Below are 21,674 nucleotides of genomic sequence, written 5' to 3'. Positions count from 1 at the left end.
TTTTTCCAGGGCTGCTTTCCAGTTTGGCTCTGCCAGCGAGTGCGCTTTACCGCTGAATCATCTGTGTGAGCTGCCGCACACTTTAGCCCTGTTACACGCATCTGGGAGCTGCTGTTGACAGGTACTTGTAGTCTAGAGATTGGGACATGGGGTATATGCTCAGCTATCTGTATAATACTATAGTGCTGTTCTCTGTATAATACAGGTCTGTGTCTGTATAATATCCTGGGACAATCATTGTTCCCTGTATAGTGCTGCTCTCTGTCTTGGGATATTATACACAAACAGATCTGTATTTACAGAGAGCAGCACTATACAGGGAGCACTGACTGTCCCAGGATATTATACACACAGACATGTATTATACAGAGAGGAACACTATACAGGGAGCACTGACTGTCCCAGGATATTATACACACAGCCATGTATTATACAGAGAGCAGCACTTTACAGGGAGCGCTGAATGTCCCAATTTCTCAAATGTTGGCAACTATGGCACTATATCAAGGAAAATGTTTGTGTTTTTAATAATCCCTGGTGGAAAATAATGAATCCTCCACCAGGGATTATAAAAAAAAAACAAAAAACACATTGTGTCGGGGGCGGGACTTAACATGCGGCAGGGGCGGGGTCAAACTGCGGCGAGGGCGTTGTTAAATGTGCCCCCCTACTTTTGTCCCTGGCCCACCATGTGCCCCCCCTAAAAATGAATCCTAGAGACGCCACTGCCAGGCTGCAGCAGCAAGTGATGTCATAGACAGGGCCTTTTGTACACTTGCTAATGTTTTTATAAATGTATGTTTTACTGTAACTGTGAAGCACTTTGGGCAACAACATTGCAATTAAATGTGCTATATAAATAAATAATAACAGTTACTCCTCACACTCCAGTTGTAGACTACTGGTGGAGGCAAGAACACGTCACACAATTTCCCCAGAAATTGTAGCTTTTCTAGTTATTATTAAGTGTTCTTGCATAGCAAGACGACTTAATGATATCTCACATACATATTATTATTGCCAAATTTGCCACCCTAACTCCTCCCACAGTTTTTACACTACATAGACAGTAATATACCGAAATGTGCGGATTGTTCCCGATTGGTGTGCTATTACTTTGTGGAATGTTTCGCCGAATGGTTCTCGAAATATCGTCGTTCTTGTGGCAAAATTGGTCCCATAGGAATGAATGGCAAAATGTTCAAAGCTAGAGTAGGAGCTGGCAAAAGCTGAAAAATCAGGACATGATTTCTAAACTGCCACCACTCCCTCATTTTCAAGCCCACGTACACAAATCTTATATAAAAACGTTCAGCTATCCCTGCTGTCACTAAAAATGTCCACGGCTAAGCCATAGTCCTGATAGTTTTCACAATATGACCATTTGTTTGCAACTCACGCCGTCCATTGACATTAATTGAAACTACACTCTGCAAAGCTCACATTTGAAGGGCAATTTCTAAACTGCGACTGTGCCTTCATTTTTAATACTTCAGAGACATACTATACATCAAAATGTTGGCAACCGCCAAAATACTCTGACCTGTGCCAGGCTGGAGCAGCACGTGATGTCATAGACAGGGCCTTTTGTACACCTGCTAATGTTTTTATAAATGTATGTTTTAATGTAACTGTGAAGCACTTTGGGCAACAACGTTGCAATTAAATGTGCTATATAAATAATAACCGTTACTCCGCCCACTCCAGTTGTAGACTACTGGTGGAGGCAAGAACACTTCACACAATTTCCCCAGAAATTGTAGCTTTTCTAGTTATTAAGTGTTCTTGCATAACCGCGAGCCGCGCACGCATTCAGCCAGTTCATAGGAAAGCATTCCTATGGACGCTGGCATCTTCTCACTGTGAAAATCACAGTGAGAAGTGCAGAAGCGCCTCTAGCGGCTGTCAGACAGCCACTAGAGGCTGGATTAACCCATAGGTAAACATAGCAGTTTCTCTGAAACTGCTATGTTTACAGCAGAAAAGGTTAATCCTAGAGGGACCTCGCACCCAGACCACTTCATTAAGCTGAAGTGGTCTGGGTGCCTATAGTGGTCCTTTAACTGGGTATCGCTCAATCCCCTGACCTCCGAATAGAAACGCTGTTTGGAGCCTTCTTATGCCCCCCCCAGCCCCCTCAACCCCCAACAGAGCCACTCTGCCAGGTGTGAGAAGTCACACACAAGTGGCCTGGAAGTCTGGCTGCAGCCTAAATCAGCTCTTTCATTTGTCAAATGTCCTAATTGCCTACTAAATAGGAAGTCCTTTGACATGTTAATGCTCATCAGCTTTCAGGAACAAACAACCCCTTGTGTTTCAATATCATATCCAGAATGGGACAAACACAATATTCCAATCCAGCCCAAACATGATTTGCGAACAAGAGGACCCCACAAACAATACATTGCCTCTTAGATAGGGAGATCCCCAGCCTGATGACGTGAAAATAATAAGCAGGCAAGCGAGTGGGCACGGTACTCAGTGACAGCGTTCCGTCACACATTCTTTTTACAGGTATTTGTACATGGCTTATAGTCCTTGGGCAGGAGGCGAGCCAGCAGGCTCCTCCAAGAGCACTTGGCAGAGGCATCTTTGCCACAAATAGAGAACAGTATTTTGTCTGTGGGGGCGAATCACATCAGCAGCTCATATTGATCTCTCATTGGCTGAGTTACACGGTTTAAATTCCAATCAAAAATAAGTTTTGTGAAAAGGCGATGTATGGCTAACAAGGTGCATAAATGCTGAAGAAATAAAAAAATTAAAATTATTTAAGCAAAACTAATGAAATGTGAACAGAGAAACACAGTATGAACATAAAGTTAAAAAAAAACTCAAATACACTAAAGTTGTCAGTGCCCAGAACTGGATCTCAAAGTACTGGCTGACCTAAATACTTTAAAGAAGCCCAAGGCCACCAATTCCAAAAGAGAGGTATGCTCAAGTTATGGGCAGGGCCGCAGTCAGTAGGGGTCTGAGCATCCTTGTGGGTGGGCTCTGGGGAAGACCTTGTGGGAAGGCCCAGGCGTTAAGCTGTGTAAGGGTCTCCAAAATTTCTGATGATAGCTCTGGTCCTGGGTATACCCAACTACGACCAGGCTTGCGATCGCTGTTGTCTTGGTCCACAATGTCCCAAATCGCACATTTATTTGCTTTTGCTAGTAGGCTGACCAGCTAAGGAGCAATGTTTCCCATGCTGTGTGCTCCTGAGAGCATAATTAGTAAAGTTCTGGTATTCATCCGTCATGTGGCAGAACTTCAGTGACTGGCTCTAGCACACATGAGCAGCCTCCATCAAGAGCTTGGTCATGCTATAACTGCTAAAGGATGGTGTTTACAGGATACAGGTTTATGCGAATGTATAATTTTGTGTATGAATCATGTAACTGTATGTATGGGATCCGCAGCAGTGTCTTTTCATCTTTCATCACCCAGATCAGGGGTAGGCAACCTGCGTCACTCCAGATGTTGTGGACTATATCTTCCATAATGTTCTTACAGCTTATAATGCTGGCAAAGCTTCATGGGGGATGTAATCCAAAACAACTACAGTACCAAAGGTTGCCTACTTCTGATCTAGATAAGACTAAGGGCAATTAATTTTTGTATGTACACTTTGGATGCTTTTGCATTGCATTACAGAATGAAAAAACCCAAATGCCCAGATCTGTACACTGGGCAGCATTGAAAGATGACAGCACTATTAACCAGAAACACAAGCACTTGATACTTCAATGATGTTTAGTGGGGTGGTTGAAGGCCAAATGTCACCAACTTAAAAAAAGAGCGATTCTCTTAAAAATTAACTTTTTTTAGAGGCCAAAAAAGCTGGACTGAAAGCATTGCTAACAAGGAGAACTTTTCCTTTAAAGTTGGCTTTAAAGTTGAAATTCACTTTGAATTCCTGGCACTTCTTACTTTAGTGTATAGACTTGTTATAAGCAACTATGTATTAATGTAAGAGAATGAATAATACAATTTTATATATATATATATATATATATATATATATATATACACATACATACATACACACACACACACACACACATACATAATTATGTTATTTATATAGCGCCATCAAAATCCGCAGCGCTTTACAATGGGTGGACGAACAGACAGGTAGTTGTAACCAGACAAGTTGGACACACAGGAACAGAAGGGTTGAAGGCCCTGCTCAATGAGCTTACGTGCTAGAGGAAGTGGGGTAAAATGACACGAAAAGGTAAGGATAGTATTAGACTAGTGGCAGTTGCAGAAGAGTAATCAGTCAGGAGCTATTAACAGTTTAATTGATACGCTTTTATGAAGAAGTGGTTTTTTAACGATTTTTTGAAGGAGTGGAGACTGGGTGAGCATCTAACGGAGGAGGGAAGCGAGTTCCACAGGAACGGTGCAGCCCTCGAGAAATCTTGAAGGCGAGCATCAGAGGTGGGAGTACGGACAGAAGATATACGCAAGTCTTCAGCAGATTGTAAGGGCCTAGACGGGACATACTTGTGTATTAGGGAGGATAGATAGGTGGGAGCAGCATTATGCAGAGATTTGAAAGCAAGAACAAGAATTTTAAATTGAGCTCTAAATTTTATAGGAAGCCAATGTAGGGACTGACAGAAGGGTGAGGCATGGGAGGTGCGGGCGGACAGGAAGATGAGCCTCGCCGCCGCATTCATTATGGACTGTAACGGCGCAAGTAAGACAACTGAGAAGCGGATTATAGTAGTCAAGGTGAGAAGGACAGTGGAATGGACGAACACCTTGGTCGCATCTGGCGTTTAGTAGGGGAGGATGCGCGCAATGTTTTTGAGATGGAAATTACAGGATTTGGCGAAGGTTAAACATGAGGCTTGAAGGAGAGGTCGGAGTCAAAGAGAACACCTAGGCAGCGAGCCTGCGTGGTGGAGCTGATGGTAGCACCGTTGACTTTGAGGGAGACAGACACAGGAGTAACAACTTTTCTCTGTCTATACTGTCCCATGCAGATTCAGCACTGACCCACAAACTGTGTACATTGAATAGGTTTATTAAATTAAATGCGCACATGTGCAAAAACAATTCACAATGTCTCTTATATAAATTGAAAACATGGCTTCTGCTGGGAAAGAAATCCAATGTAAGACACCCCAAAAATGTTCAGTTCTTTAAACGTTATAAGCTTCTTTTAATACCCATGGCACTGGCCATTTATATCTGCCTTTCAAGGTGACTCCAGATCCCTGCTGACTTAAGCTATATTCAGTCTAGGTGTACTTTCCGACTATGTTTAATAGTAGAATTAATCTTCTTCTGTTGTAGACGCTCTCTGTTCATAAGTTCCACTCTGTAAAAGACAAGACAATTTTGTTTACAGAGAAATAAGCATATAGAATATGCAAGCTTGCACGTAACTAAACAAGGAAATTACAGATAAACATGAAAAAAAGAGTAGGTTTTGTTTCTCATGCTAGACATTTGCCTTATTTATTTTTGGTATAAAAATAAATAAATAAAAAGAACTATGCATCGTGTAACCCAGCGGTTCCCAAATTGTGTGCCGTGGCGCCCCAGACAGGCACACAGGGGCGCCACAAAACATTTCTGCTGAGCAGGGGTCCTGTCAAGCACCGCAACCGGGCCCCTGTAGTGTCGGCAGGCTGGGAGGAAGTGACAGCCTGACACTTCCTCACAGCTTCGTGCAGGGAGTCAGCGCGGGAGGGAGAGGAGCACGAAAAGCCCCTCACACCCACCAGCAGTTCCAGGCATTCAATCAAGTCATCCACCTGGACACACAAGGTAAGCCAGCAGGAGAGTGGCTACAGATATAGTAAAAAAATAATATCACGTGTTTATGCCAGATGATGTGTCCACAAATCTGTATGTCGGGATATGCATCTGGTGTAACCAATTGAAAAGGGACAGTCCAAGCACCATAACCACTACAGAGCACTGTGCCCTAGGTAGCTGCGTTTCTGAACGTTTCAGAAGATACCTTCGGTCTGTTGGGTGCCGGTTACATACTCCTTTGCAGCCCAGAAGCTCCTGCAAAAAGGTTCCATTAGCTCCCCTATTTTAAGTCCTGTCATGCAGGGTTGGTTCATTGGTTTAGAGCGCCAGTTGACCACTCTGAGCCAATGAATGCCTTTCTGTACTGACACAAAAACAGAGGTAGACAAGCACTACTGGCCCATGTATAAATGGGTGCATGTTTCCGAGGTCAACTTCCCGTGAACCCCCAAGAGTAAAAAAAAAAAAAAAAAAAAAAAAAAAAAAAAAAAAAAAAAATGATGAAACTACAACACCAGGACTAACAATCAAAAAGTTTCACCTTAAGCTTGTTAAATGTAACGAATGGGCAAAATTCCCCATTACCTTGCACTCCTCCCGAGGTTTGTTCTTTTAATTATATAATGATGCATCTATTTAAAATGGTTGTGGTGGGTTGTGAGCTTAGGCTTGACAAAAAAAATGTGTGATTTGGTCAAAATGTTGCCAGCTCCACGCTTGTGGAATAAACTACCTGTACTGCCAGAAGTATCAGCGCAATAAGCTCACAGGCCGCAGGAACTGGCAACCCATGTAAGTTGTTGTCTACATTGGATACATTTGGATGGATACAAACACACACAGAGCAAATTACGGTCCTCCTTCCATATAATGATTTCAAAGACATTATGAAAAGGTTTTATCATTTTCTGTAACAGTACCTCATCCTGCGAAGCTCAACATCCTCGGTGGTCAGAGGTTTGGGCTTTTTGCTAGCATCAGAGATGATATCACGGATTTTCTCAAGACAGTCTGCCAGGTTACGCATTTGGTAACGGCTCACCTCAGAAACTACAATAAATTCCCCATTTCTATTTATGCGATTTTTATGCTACAGGAAAGAAAGATAACATCATGAATAAGAGTTGGTAAATTAAGAAAGACAGTAAAATGGCAAGTGGGAAAATGTTAAGGAGAAGAGTAGGTAATAGAAAATAAAGGTGGGATGAAGAAGAACAAAAAGGTGTCTGAAATCTAAAGTGAGATCCGTAAGCACAATATACAATACAAGCATAAAGAAGGTGATTTGTGAAATGAGTAAACAGTCACAAACATTAGATGTGTCTGGAGGACGGGGAAAGTCGATTATCATGAAGAAAATAGCAATGGATACAGAAAAGTGTAGCGGGCCCCAGGACAACCTGACTGGTTACTGCTGCTTAGCCTTTTCCTTCATCTGGAATGGAGGTGTTTAACCCCTTAAGGACCAAACTTCTGGAATAAAAGGGAATCATGACATGTCACACGTCATGTGTTCTTAAGGGGTTAAGATATAAAGCGACCCATCTCCCTCCCAGTAACCGGACGACACACAGTCCTGGAGGTACAAACTGACAATCTTTATTCAGAACACAGCTTTTATGCTCAGACCCCCGCAGGGGGTCTCTACTCAGTATAACACAATCCCAAGCAGGAGGGGTTGAGTTACAGACAGCCATCTCCCCCTGTGAGAGATGCCAACAGTACACAGGGATACACATTAACTGTATTACATAAAAAAAAGGGGGGTAAGCCTTTGGGGCTTGGCGCCCGGGAAGGGCAGGGGCCACACAGATAAAACAGCCTAGGGTTCCATCTGGGATTCCTGCAAATAGCGGGGCTGTTGGATGTACAGAGCCCGAGAAATCATCTAAAGTCTGGGGCTCGAGGCTCTGTACACCCCCGAAATCAGTTCCATTAAGTTTCTTGATTTAGTACGGCAAATTAAAATGTTGCGCCTAAACCACGCAACCACCAATCAGGATAAAGGGCGCACAACCTGGTTGCAAAAAAAAAAAAAAAAAATCGGTGCTCGTGGAGGAGAGGGGTTTCACCGCCCAATCAGAAGAAAGGGTGTGAAACCCTGTTTGAACGGCCCTCTGATTGGTCGCCTGAGTCTCGCGGCGACCAATCGGCGCATCGCCTGTGCTGCCGGCCAACCAGGAGAATGTGCAAACCCAGTTTGAAGGGGCATCCTTCTCCCACTGGTCAGCACAGACTTACAGGCGGCCAGCAGGATCCCTGGGGCTGTGAAGCTACCTCAAAGCTCCAGGTATTCAGCTAGTGCTCGCGCCTCTCTCCGGCCGTTACCTCCACTTAGGCAGCCCTGGGCAGAGCGCTCTTGGGCAGCCCAAACCTGGCCTTGTAGCTCCCAGGTAGGGGAAATAGTAATTATAGCTCCATTAGGAGCAGGTAGGGTGATCCCCGGGTCAGGGACCTGAAACCGTGCGGCAGGGCCGTTCGGGAAACAAATGCTTTCCCTGGTTGGCGGTCGGTTATAAGAGCTATTTCCCTTGTGGTTTTCACACCTCGTTACGAGGTGTAAATGTTCTATACTAGCATTCTATATGGAGTGTCAGGGTGGCCCCCGTTTAGGAGACGAACTGGTTCCTTCGTAAGAGTGCTCCCGAACAAGGTGCAGGTGAAACACACAAAATGCAGTCAAAGACATTGGGGGGAGTGGGGGGGGGAGGAAACAGAACACAACCTGGGCCCCCAGTACCCCATACAATATCCCTATTAGCCTCAGAAGTCCCCGCAAGGGAAGTTAGGGAAAGCGTCCCACTTCGTGATACAAACGCTCCCCCTGGCAGCCACCCTGGGGAAGGCACACCCTGGCGGGTACCCCGGGGAGCGCTCATTAATTACTTCCCTTGCGGTTTCACACCTATGTTGCCAGTGTGAACGTTCTGATTAATGGGTGTGAACGTTCTAACGAGGCACTGGTGGTCCCCCCCATGGTTGAAAGGCAGATTACATAGTTAATCCTAACAAATACATGGGGAAACACACATTTCAGGAGGGTACATCCACAAACATGAAAGAGGCAGTTCACAGATATGCTGTGGTCCCGCCACAAAATGTCAGTTAATGAATGTTACCTGTACAGAGATCTTCTGCCTGACATCTTCAGAGATCCAGTCTGCAGAAGCTAAGTGGAACCGCACTTCAGCTTTGGTATTAACTGTGTGAGGATACAGAAAGGTTAATGCAACACACACTGCAAAATGTTGGCAAAGAGGCTAAGAAAGAAACTAAAATCTGCACAGATGAAGCCCAACAATAACAGTATAAAAACCAAGATCCGTGGCATTTTCTTACAAATTTTAAATTGAATTTCTTATAGTCACCACAAGTGACCAGGCAAGGTTGGGCCACCTTTAGGTGTTCAGTCTAGGTCAGTGCACACAAATCAAAACATATTTTACAAGTGCCGTAATCAGACAATGTCAAATTCCTTGCTGAAAAGCATCTATGCACAAGTAGTACTAAACATTACAAAAAAAAAAAGCAATATTTTGTAACCAACCAACCTAGAAAAAATAAATACATTAAAAAACAACAACCAACAACTAATCTTAAAAGAACATACCAAGCACCTTAACCACTACATCCTGGTGTATAGGGCTACGGTACTAGGAATACACATGCTTTTTCCCCCCCAGCAACTTGCTAAACTTTTTAAGCATTGTTGTCAATTTATCCGAATTGCATTTTCTTGTTGTAAATGACTGTCTCCTAACTTTTTTTAGCTGGCTCCCATATTTCAAACAAATGTGTCAAGCCCTACTCTATATAACTATCTGGCTTTTCCTGCTGGGGGGCTGTAGTGTTTATGGTGGTCAGAGTGTCCTTTTAATACTCAATATACAAGGAAAGCAGAAACAAAATTGTGCTAATAGAATCCAACAATTAAAATAAGTGACATTGGGTGATCAGAAAGCTTAAAAAGCACACGTGCATTTTCATATTTCACCACCCACCACCAAACAAACAAAATCGTACAGAGAGCAGGGGAAATGCCAACGTCAAACAATTGTCCATAATCTTTCCACGTCAGCCATAAGAAATGAAAAAAGTCTCCCGTAACTGTCCCCAAAAGAGACAGTTTGCTTTGGTTTCTCTCATTCCTACATGGCTAATTACCAGGGCCAGAGGAAATTTGTGCGATGTCAGATTTTTCTAGAGCAATGCCTGAATACAGCTCTAAGGAGTGTAAGAGAAGCAGTCTCTGATGCATGATGTAGCTATAACCAGCTTCCCTAGTAACAGCATCGAAAAACATTTCTTCTTCCTCAATCATCAACAGAGGGAAGCCACAAAGAAATATTTTCCAATATTTTTTACAAAATATGCGGCAGGAAATCAAGAAACGATTGATTTAGGAAGAAAGCAATAATTCAAACCCAAAAAATGTCAGAACCACAAAGAAAAACAAGATGGTGGTGCAATTAAAGTGAAATATCCAAAGACTCAAACAAGTCCTCTCTTGGAGCAATATGAAACCATCTGATTATTATTTCTAGAAAATGGCACACAGCAGCATTGTACTCTACCTCTGTTAACATTTTGTCCCCCAGGACCGCTGCTTTTACTGTACGAGATGTTCAGACGATCTGTAGAGAAAAGAAAATGAAAATTGCAGAATGTATTCCAATGTCAAATTAGAATAAAGCTATCCAGTTATATGCCAATTCTCTATGTAAAGAGCACTTGTTTAACTCATTTATTACTGCAGTGTTCATTCCAGCCACACTGATAGACAATGTAAAATTTCCAAATACATATGAGATGAATACCCTGTAGCTGTATACTCACCAACAGGGATATCTGGCTTCTCTTGATTTGTTTCCTGTAAAACAAAGCATGACATAATTACTTAATATATAGTAACTTATTGTTGCATTGAGATTGAACCAACGCATAGATGGTCGCCATCTCAATGACAGACCTGTTGTACCCAACATACTACTATAAGGAATCTATGGTGTCTTGTTTCCAGTAATCATACTCATTGATAACGTAGGACCTAAAATTATTTAATGGGGAAAAAAGGGACACCTTCAAGGGACACTATAGTCACCTGAACAACTTTAGCTTATTGAAGCAGTTTTGGTGTATAGAACATGCCCCTGCAGCCTCACTGCTCAATCCTCTGCCATTTAGGAGTTAAATCCCTTTGTTTATGAACCCTAGTCACACCTCCCTGCATGTGACTTGCACAGCCTTCCATAAACACTTCCTGTAAAGAAAGCCCTATTTAGGCTCTTTATTGCAAGTTCTGTTTAATTAAGATTTTCTTATCCCCTGCTATGTTAATAGCTTGCTAGACCATGCAAGAGCCTCCTGTATGTGATTCAAGTTCAATTTAGAGATTGAGATACAATTATTTAAGGTAAATTACAGCTGAAACCAGGTTTTTTTTTCATGCAGGCTCTGTCAATCATAGCCAGGGGAGGTGTGGCTAGGGCTGCATAAACAGAAACAAAGTGATTTAACTCCTAAATGACAGCGAGTTGAGCAGTGAAATTGCAGGGGAATGATCTATACACTGAAACTGCTTTATTTAGGTAAAGTAATTTAGGAGACTATAGTGTTCCTTTAAGCTGAAACTGACACTTACATCCCTTTTTACAAACTTGTGTGATTAGAAATAAGCAACAACTTGCTATGGATCTATTGAAACAGCTGGCACACAGTCAAAGAATTATTCAAACCGTGAATTGGCAGGAACTGATCAGTAAGCTTCAAATAATTCCAGTCAATGAATTATGTGAAAGTTGCACAAAACCAATATAACTAAAAAGTGGGTTGAAAACATCTGCTCTAGTGATACTGAAATGACTGCTGGCATTCTGGGGACCCAGGCAAGTGTCAAACCATTTAAAGAAATAAATGAATGGTTTGACCGCTTACCATGGGACCACACCAGATATCACCTGACACCATAATCCCAACAGTGGGCTGTAGTATTAATGGTGCTGTCAGGAAATACTATGACCCAACAAGCAGTGTCTTAAAACAGTAAAACACAAGTTAATTTAAACTCTTGTGAAATATATGTACTACCGTACATAGGCCTTAAGTGGTCAAACTTAACATAAATATGGAATTTCCAGAGACAAGGGATACAGAATGAGACAAGTACGATAAGACAAACCGTTTCACAGGATAACAGAAAGGAGCATTGTCACTAACAAGCCTAGGTCAGAATAGCAAACAAGAATTACAAAATAAACGAAAACTACGACAGTGCACAGAGGTAAATTTAAAATTGGTTTAAATAATCCTAGGATGTCACGGATTGCTCTGAATTGCCCTTGTTACATCAAATGTCAATATTGTCATTAAAGGAGGCAGAGCTATAAATGAGCTCTGTAGCGTAGTGGCCGGCATCCATCTGAACGATAGAATGACCGGGAGCTACATGGAAGGCTGGGTGGCCGCATAGCCTCTTTAGCTCCTGACGACGGCATGTTTATACGATGAAATGCGCATCCATTTAGTTTTCACTAGGTAGCACTGTTTGTTATGTTTCTTTGAGGTTTATTTACTATTATTTTTTAGCAATTATTTTTGGCAGGCATTGGGATGTGTGTGGGGTAATTTAGTAGTGCCTGTAGACTGAATACTGCTCTCCCAAGGACAGGAATACTTTGTAGGATCAGTTTCCCTTTCAATGTGAGAAAAGGTTTTCTGCTACCTGCAGCACCTTATTACACCCTATCTAGCTATTGTGGAGGTAGGGGTTTATTGCTATGAGCAGGAGTTTTTTCCGGCTTTTGCATATACCTATTATGTGGGGGCTTTTGGGGTATTTTTGAGTTTCATTACTCTCTTTACCCCCTTAAGTATTTGTTTTTTTCACTTTACCCTACCTACACTACTCTATTTAGCTACTGTGGAGGAACAGGTTCATTTTTATGGGCAGGAGTTTTTTTTTTCTCCACATACTCCGTATATACCTATTATGTGGGGGCTGTTTGAGACTTGTAGGTCTCACTTCTCTCCCCCCCTCCTCTAATATCCGGTTACCCATCCCTCTCCCCCCCCCTTTATTTCCCTTATTTGGCCTGCTTATTGTCTCTCCCTTTATCTAGTACCACCACTAGATTTTGGGAATCGTTGTGTACACTGAGCTACCTTTTAGGATCCCCTTGATACAAGGGTCTCCGTCTATTTTGTTACATGGAAGGCGGACTGGCATCCATCGCCAGGTGAGTTTCTGCCCGAAGGCCAACACCAGCATGGCCGCGCCCATCTGGTGCTGTGGCAGATTCTTGGAGTGCCCCTTTAAGTACCACTGATCTATGTAATGCAAATAAATAAGTAGCACAAAATGTCCACAGGCAACGGCACTTCTTTTGATGTAGAACACGGTCATTAGTCAGTATTTTATGTCAATATTTATGAAATACTGAGATTGACTGCATAGGAATTTCATTCATACAACAAAAGGCAAAGTTTTGCTGTCAACTTTTGTTCAATCCCAGCAACCATCAAAAGTGGGGCTGTGGCCTTCATTGATAGTCACGCTCATCACAAGATGCCATCTCTTGATGCTCCACTGGTCTCACAGGACCCTCCATAGACCTCAGTGCTGTACTCTCACGCAAGAGTACAGCACTGCCTCAGCTCCAAGCAAATAAAGATTTCCAAGAAGAAGATGGTGGCGGCAGCTTTAGGTAAGTAAACCAACCCTCCACTACACCCCATAGTTACCTGACCCTAACCAGAACTAAAATATGCAAAGACCACCAAAAGTGACAGATCAACTTTATATGGCAGTTGTAGCAGCAGTAAAAGCACTGCCAACACTACATGCCATTGGTTATTAAACGAGTAGGCTATGGGCACAATCCCTCAGTTCAAGGACTGTTAAGTTGTTTAACCAAAACGGAGGGTGCCTGAAGTATAGTCAGTTTGTCCCTAGTTCGCCTTGCTACTAATGTAGATTATTTATTTTATTATTATCATCATCATTTATATAGCACCAACAGATTCCGTAGCGCTTTACAATATTATGAGAGGGGAGATTTAACTATAAATAGGACAATTACAAAAAACTTACAGGCACGATAGGTTGGAGAGGACCCTGCTCAAAACGAGCTTACATTCTTGTTCCACTTATTTGGATATAATGGTCTGAATAATGGTTTACTGATATATGCACTTATGTGCCCTGCTATTTGGAATAAAGAACAACTTTAACAGAAAAAACAAAACAAAACAAAAAACAATGCCTTAGCTCCAAATCCCATCAATGAAGCAGTAACATTTCAAAAAAAAAAAAAAAAAAAAGTAAAGAAAGAAATAAAACAGACACATTCTCTATCAGATTTCCCTGATTTCCTGTTGTCACAGTGAAAGAAGAATATCTAACATTATACCATGACCTCTTAATTCAGTAAGTGACAGTAAGTTAAAGGGTACATTTCAGGACACATGTTCTGTGAGGGTCACACTCGCCTTCTGTAGCCGGCTCTCGGTATCAGGATACAGTTTATCCAGACTATAAGCACTTCTGAAATTAGAGGAGTAGCGGAACCCACAAGACCGTAAAGCCCGAAAAACACCCGGCACGGGTAAGTAGCACAACGCCGCCATATTGGTATTATATGTACTTCCGGGAGTACATTCCCTTACATCAAGGTTCCGACTAGCAACAAGGCAGAAGGTTTAGTTCCGACGTTCCATCCATTTCTTTTGCCTCATTCCAGAGTTCTAAGCACTAGACAGGACACTGCACTGTCAGCCCAGATGTATGTAAACCACATTTTCCATGGTGCCTATTAACTGGCTGCTCATCATAGAAATTGAGGCTCTAAAACACATTGGCTGCCTATGTGAGCTCAACTATTACTGCTCCTAACAGATGTATACACCTGTCTGCATACTGACATAAAAAGAGTTTAGAAATCCATCATAAAATACTATATTAAAATATTCACATATTAAGGTTTACTGATATATACAGTGGACAAGCCAGGACATTTTGAATAATTCAGCATAGTTTGTCGTGACTTCCCCAGTGATGCCATACCTGTACTTAAGTGACAAATTGTATACTGGGTGAAGTCATATACCTCTTCAAACTATACTATTACAGCCCAGGGGCATTAGTAAGTTTCAGAAACACTTGGGGGCTGGAGTGCAAAGGAAACAATAGTGAGCTGTACACTAACAGACAGGTGAGGATATGTTATGTCCTATCACCACCTTTCTAGTTATGTCCCCTCTCCTCTATCCATGAACAATGTGCTCCTGAAACGAGTACATGCTGCACAGCCAGTTCAGTGCAATCACGCTACCTAATCTAATTGATGACAGCCTAATTCTTGACAGCCGCTAGAGGCGCTTCTGCGACGCTGGATGCGAAAATCGCATTCAGCGTGCAGAACGTCCATAGGAAAACATTGAGAAATGCTTTCCTATGGACTGTTGGAATGCGTGCATGCGCATTCGGCTCCACTCGGGAGCTGACGTCGGAGGGGGAGGAGAGGTCACCAGCACCGAGGGAGCCCGGCGCTGGATAAAGGTAAGTAACTGAAGGGGTTTAGCGCCAAGGGAGGGGAGCTCTGAGGGCGACACCTACGGGTTATATAGTGTCATGAAAACGAGTTTGTTTTCCTGACACTATAGTGATCCTTTAATTTCCCAAGCACGCTTTCCTGTCCAATATATCCTCTAATTTTTAGTAGCTGGGGTGCGCAAACATATTTTGTTGTGCACGTTTCTTTCATGTTACAAATGTATATGCACACTGAATGCTTGTGGAAATATGAACCTGCAATTGTATCATGTTAATATTGTCATGGCCTCTCTCTCATGGCTAATAAAACTGCATTGCCATTTTAATAGAATACAAATATGACTGCAGCTATAATATTATGCACATTGCCTACATATATTTTAGTTTGCCTCCATTTTAATATGCCCACATTATGCCATATTACCAAAACGTTATTAAGCACACACACTGTGTGCCGCTCAGTATATAGAGGGATTCATTGTACAGAGCGGTGTGTGTCACTCAGCATACAGCGGGAATCATTGTACAGAGCAGTCTGTGTCGCTCATTATCCAATATGAACCCAGCTCTAAGTTGTGCATATATATACTGCCACATTACCATGACATCACTCATACAATATCACCCTCAGATTGTAGTGATGTTGCCTCTTTGGGAACTAACACAAAAATACATGAACACTCTGATACATGCACACAAACACACTGATGTGTTTGTGTATGTGTCTGAAATCTGACTGAGTATCCTTCTGCATCTGTGTGTATGCATATCCATGACTGTGTTTGGAATGGATGTCTGTGTATATCTTTGTCTTGGATCATGTGTGCAGGAGCTGCTTGCAGTTATATTAAAACACACACAATGTGTTTCGCCAAACAAGGGGCTTCTTCCAGTGTACATAAGGTATCAGCGTGTGGGCCCCGGTGCAGTTTTGCTGCTACACATGGTGCCCGGCCCATCACAACCATCATGGTTGTACCCCCCTGATGGCGGCCCTGTGTGGCAGGGTGATGCGTTGTTCCTTGGAATGAGTTGAATTTTCCAAATTCTGACTGCTGAGCAGAGAAGCTGGGTGTGTATTTACTAAAGTTGCAGGTTTTCACTAAGACATCAGTAGATTTAAACTGGCTAATTTAATTTGGGGTGTTTAGAAAGGTGGCACCAGTAGTACAAATCCAAATCTGCACATCTGTCGACTACAGTGGTCAATTCATTATGTGTGTTCTCTACTGCCATCTACAGTAAAAAGAGGAAAGCACCAGACTGGTCTCTTGGTGAAATTTCAAGTTTCATTACACTTTCAATGATTATTGGATACTGTAAAACAAGACATACAATTGACAAGTGATCCTAAATGTTTACACACTATTTCTTTGGAATTTTCACTTTAGTGAATAACCCTATAATTCTACTTGTGATACATGTTCTTCATAATGTCAACGATGTCCCCACCTTCCATGGGAACTGTTGATAAGATGTCTGCATTTGGCAACTCACCTAGCGTGTGTAAGGCCTCCTCTTCCAAGAAAGTGAGTGTGGGATTCCCTTTGCGGCACCATTTTGGGCCTCGGGGATTGTTGCAACAAGCAGCCAATACCTTGTGAACTGTTGCCTATAACCACTTTCAGTTTTTCCCCATTTTTTCCCCACTGTCTTGATCCCCGGGTTACAGCTCCACAAATCCAAATCAGGTTGTTTTAGTCAAGAGTTTCTGAGCAACTACAGCATGCGTCCGTCTCCGTTAACGGTCTGTCTGCTCCCGCCGTAAATTTTGTGGTGCTTGGAGTTCTCCTTTAAGGGCTCTTTTTGTTCAACAATGAAATAAAACAACTACATCCGTAGTAAAGCACTTTGGATAACGAATAGTTCGATTTATATATTAACATTTGCACAATGTGTTTTCCAGATTTAGAATTGTAATCAATATTTTTACTGTGTACAAAGTATATGTTTTCTATTATATTTAAAAAGGCTATATTAGATGTTATACACAAAAAGAACATACACAGAGTTTTATAATGTTCTGGAGTTTTATTAACATGAGAATAAAACAACTTTAAATAGGAGTGCGAGTTACCTGCCCCTTCAAGACCAATACAACAGTAAGAGAAAGGTCTCTTTGAAGCCAACACTGTAATGTAACTATTAGGCCAGTACAAATAAATATACAAAAGCAGAGTTAATACTGAAATTCTGTGATGAATGCCAAAGTGGCTAAACGGTATATCAATCTCCGTTGATATATATATTTTTAATTTTGCCACTATTTTGGCAACCCACCACATTACTGTATAGTGCGTAAACATACTGTGTACAGCTGCTCCCTTTACATGCTATTCACATCCCATTGTTTTTACTCAGGTAACACTCTAACATTTGGTAAAGAGAGATAAGAATGATAAAAATTATTAACAGTAGGAAACCTAATTTAACTTAAATCATCCGGACCCAACTTCTCCACTGTAATTTTTCCATGCATAATTAGGTAGTAATTCACTTTATTTGAATGATGTAATCCTTACATAAATTTATTTAATACATGTATTTAATAATTGATCTATATCCAGATCCTGTTCCTTGGGTATAATTTATTGAGTACACAGGTGTTTCATACTATGAGCATTATTATAAAAAATTAAAATGCTTTTGGGTAGCATATTCCAATAACATTGCTCAGTTTTATCAATATAAACAGGCTTAAAGTGTGAATTCAAAGTGAATTTCAAATTGAAGGCTAGAGTAGCTGAGCTGACTTCGAGATAATGTTTGACTATTTTACCTTGAATCTGAAATTCACTTTGAATTCAATTTGAATTCTCACTTTAGTGAATAACCCTAAAAGGGCTGAATCATTGGAGGGCATTTAGAAAGTGGAATTGTAGGATAAAGTTCGATAACCACAATAGAAACCGATGAAATGCTTCTGCAGACTGCTCCAATTTTAGAATACTGATCCACAATCCTTACATATAAGTTTCACTAAACAACAGATCTTTGAAAGACGTGACCGGTATGCGTGCATAGTGCTGATTACGTATGGTGTTTCCGTATTAAAGCACAAGTGCTATAACTGTGAGAAAAGGCAAGATAAGTGTATACTGTTAAAGGGTTACTCCACCTACCATAACCACTACAGCCCGTTGTACGACAGCTGGCTTCTGCAGAGTTGCGTTAGTCAGATGCCGATCCTGACACTCATTCATTGGCTGTGAACATCAGCTGACCACTCTCAGCCAATAAAAAAAAATCATCTGTGCACAGACTTTATATAAGCCAGCCTGGAAATAGAGTGAATTATGCCCCAGCGGTGCTTATGGAGGTGGAGTTACACCTCCAGCAGCAGAGGGGTTCAACTCCACATGTGCAGCATTTCATAGTAGTCCAGCCACTACAAAATCTTCGAATGAAGTGGTCATGGTGCTTGCAGTAACCCTTTAAAAAAAGAAGCTGGTGCAGCCTTTACCCAAGGTTCTGCAAAAACTGCAAGTTCAGACATTCTTCTGGGATACACTGTTGTATACATGCAGATACGTTAATGACTAGAGACAAATTATCCTAGTATGAGGTGACCCACGTACAGGATATGCAAGTAAAAAGGATTGGCCACTTTTGCAGACACTTGCGTCTTATTGCATAAGAGTTTGGGCTCCATCAGCACCCTTAATGGGAGCCATTTTAGATGCGTGGAGCATGGCTTTGCACATTATCGCATACTGCTGTCATGCAGCAGAACAAAATGAATGCCCAAGTTTAAAAATACCTTTACAGGTATAGCGGAGTCAGAAAAGGGTAGAAAAGAGCCATCACAGTGTCTGGTCCAGCGGGGTAGAAATGGATTAAGTAACTGTAGTGTAATTTATTTTACCACAGATTTACACATATTATGTCATTTTTTGTTTGTGTACTTTTCACCTCACACAATTTTGAATTCCTGTTCTGCATTTGCCTCACTTTTTCCACTTGGCAGCTGATCCTCCATTGCATGGCGCTTAGTTTTTACATATAAGTCTCTTGTAATGCTGATATTGGTGAGACATCATTAATAATTAAATCATTTCTTCCAGTATACAGTTTTCTGAATTGCCCTTAAGAGTTTGGAACAACTGGGCAATTATCAAGATATAGCAGCAAAAACAAAGTGCACAAAACCAGTCAGCAGAATGTTCTAAATACTTCAAGCTTGTGACATTGATGAGTTCCAGAGGCCTAGATTCATCTGTTCAGACTAAAGTATGGAACAGAGCCAAGAATACTCCACCTTTTCATATGTCAACTGATCGTTGCACCAGACGGTTGCCTATAACTGTACATTATATACATATATATAATACTATGTGTTTGTTTGCCTGTCTGTTTGTACAGTCATAAACATCACTGTATACACCCATACCATGCACAATATGGGGATATGGCCATTTATATTCTGCAATGTAATATATTCAACTAGTAAGACATATTGTTTAAAATAAAGAGCAGTACAAATTCCTGTATATAAATAACTGAAGATAACTTTAGGAATGGTCCAGGACAGGACTGATCCATAAACCTTTTTATATCAATTTTTTCTTTTAATAGGTTTTTAAATGTATAGCCTGTAACAAATTCATTTTTTTATGTTTTCTGGTGTATGTTTGTTAATATATTTATTCTTGGTTTCTTGCTTTATCATACTTATCTGCTACCTTTTTAAAAGTACCTTATTGTAAAACCTTTTACAATGTCTACAGCTCCTACAGATGGGCCCCAATTGCCCATCTGGATGATATATGCCACCAATATTTATGACATATAATCTAAGTAGAGGGAAAAAAAGCTAGCAATTTTCAGTGCAGACCAATAATACATATAATCTGCATCTGTAGTAATAGTGCATATATCTATGCAAAGCAGTGATCAAGATAGTGAATATGTGTACAGATCTATGCAGTATGGGTGCGTTAGTGATGGGCGTTGCACAAGGTTTGCCTTTAGTGTTAATAAGCAGTAAATGTACAGTCAGTATCAAAATGATATTCTGAGAGACCGTCAATGGAATTCCTGATGAGAATAGTGTTAAATAAGCTGCTAGTTTATTATTTGCCCCCTGGACCTTTCCCGGCACTAACATCTTGCTTGGTTCTCTGGATGCGATTAAATATTTCTTTAAAGAGTGCCTTGTATTCTGGTTGACTCTGTTCAAGCCTTCGGTCTACAGCTTCCAGTTGCATGGTCAGTACTCGCTCAGACTCTCCCTCCTCACCTGGTAGGTCTCGACTAGAGCTATCCCGAGACACTGGACGGGAGGTCTGTACTCCAGCATGACACAGATTGTCCTCATGTCTCCTGCACTTGGCCAGCAGCTCCTCATATCGCTCCAGCAGAGCATGATATTGCTCATCCACTTCGCGCAAGATAGACATGCCACGACGCCTTGTGTTGTTAGCATGTAGAGTGTAGTTGCCTTCGTGCCGACTTACAGCATCCCTACCTACAATGTCACTCAGGGCTGTGTCACTACAGCTTTTCCTGACAGCCGAGTTTGGGGGTGTATGGCTCCTGCTCATATCGACTCCTGACTCTTCATGAGGCTCTGGATCATCTGTTTCAGGGGTCTTGTTAAGAGGTTCTAGCAATGCCTGAGAAAGGCTGTCACCCCTTCCCAGCAGGTAGCGCTTCACCTGTAACCAAAGCAACAAAAAAAAAAACTAATAAATCAAAACACACGTACAAAAAAAAAGATAAATACATTCACTAATAATGTGGCAGGGGCTGTAGACTCCTTTCTGAAAAATAAAACAGAAAGGAGTGGCAGACATATCTTGCCCATCCCACAAAGCAAACAGCATGGAATAATTCAGAAAGAAAAGACAGTCTTGTATTTGTCTGGACAAAGTGCTCAATAAATATTAAGTACACACACACACACACACACACACACACAAACACAAGGTTATTCACTAAAGCGAAAAATTCAAATTGAATTTAAAATTTAAGGCAAAAAGTAGCCAAACAGGAAGCACAGCTGCCTTAGTAAATATTTACTGGTTCTGCTATTCTGACCTTAAATTTGAAAATCACTTTGAATTCTCACTTTAAGTGAATAAACCTGAAAGGCTCATTTTCATTCCTTGTTTAAGATGTTGGCGAAAGATGCTGTTTCCCAAAACCAACATTCATTACTTAATTTATAAATTGTGCAGCACTGTAATAATCTAAAAATCATGAAATAATTCTTCAGTGTAAGAACAGAAGAGTGTAACCAAAGGTATATAAATTCATTCACTATGTATACATTTTATCTGTGTTTCTTTCATCTTAGACTTGCAACAGATTCTGCACAGAAGGTACATAATGCAGATGTATTTTTCATTTACCAGAATAA

General features: G+C 41.3%; 2 protein-coding genes across 5 annotated transcripts in view; both read right to left on the bottom strand.

Annotated features, from left to right (window-relative positions):
- Window positions 1–5,007: 5,007 nt before the first annotated feature.
- Window positions 5,008–14,438, bottom strand: MRPL58 (mitochondrial ribosomal protein L58). The gene is made up of 6 exons (XM_063425420.1): window positions 14,251–14,438; window positions 10,600–10,633; window positions 10,338–10,397; window positions 8,883–8,965; window positions 6,684–6,853; window positions 5,008–5,320 (listed from the first exon to the last, which is right to left on the bottom strand). Exons 1-6 carry the CDS (start codon window positions 14,386–14,388, stop codon window positions 5,236–5,238), a joined length of 570 nt encoding a protein of 189 aa, XP_063281490.1. The 5' UTR covers window positions 14,389–14,438; the 3' UTR covers window positions 5,008–5,235.
- Window positions 14,439–19,916: 5,478 nt separating this feature from the next.
- Window positions 19,917–21,674, bottom strand: part of CDR2L (cerebellar degeneration related protein 2 like) — a 36,136-nt gene continuing 34,378 nt past the window's right edge. For all 4 annotated transcript variants that reach the window (XM_063425417.1, XM_063425416.1, XM_063425414.1 and 1 more), the window contains exon 7: window positions 19,917–20,970. In XM_063425417.1, coding sequence (XP_063281487.1) covers window positions 20,386–20,970 — 585 coding nt within the window. In that variant the 3' untranslated portion in view covers window positions 19,917–20,385. The remainder of the gene's footprint in view (window positions 20,971–21,674) is intronic.

The sequence above is a fragment of the Pelobates fuscus genome, chromosome 6, assembly GCF_036172605.1.
Source record: "Pelobates fuscus isolate aPelFus1 chromosome 6, aPelFus1.pri, whole genome shotgun sequence".
In the NCBI taxonomy this organism is placed as follows: Eukaryota; Metazoa; Chordata; class Amphibia; order Anura; family Pelobatidae; genus Pelobates; species Pelobates fuscus.
Note: the sequence above shows the minus strand (reverse complement) of the source record. Positions and strands in the feature narration are given on the sequence as shown.

Coding starts and splice junctions, on each gene's coding strand:
- MRPL58 (XM_063425420.1), bottom strand. CDS start 14,388: ATGGCGGCGTTGTGCTACTTACCCGTGCCGGGTGTTTTTCGGGCTTTA. Junction 10,398..10,599: donor GAAGCCAGATATCCCTGTTG/GTGAGTATACAG, acceptor TTTTCTCTACAG/ATCGTCTGAACATCTCGTAC. Junction 8,966..10,337: donor GGGACAAAATGTTAACAGAG/GTAGAGTACAAT, acceptor ATCCTCACACAG/TTAATACCAAAGCTGAAGTG.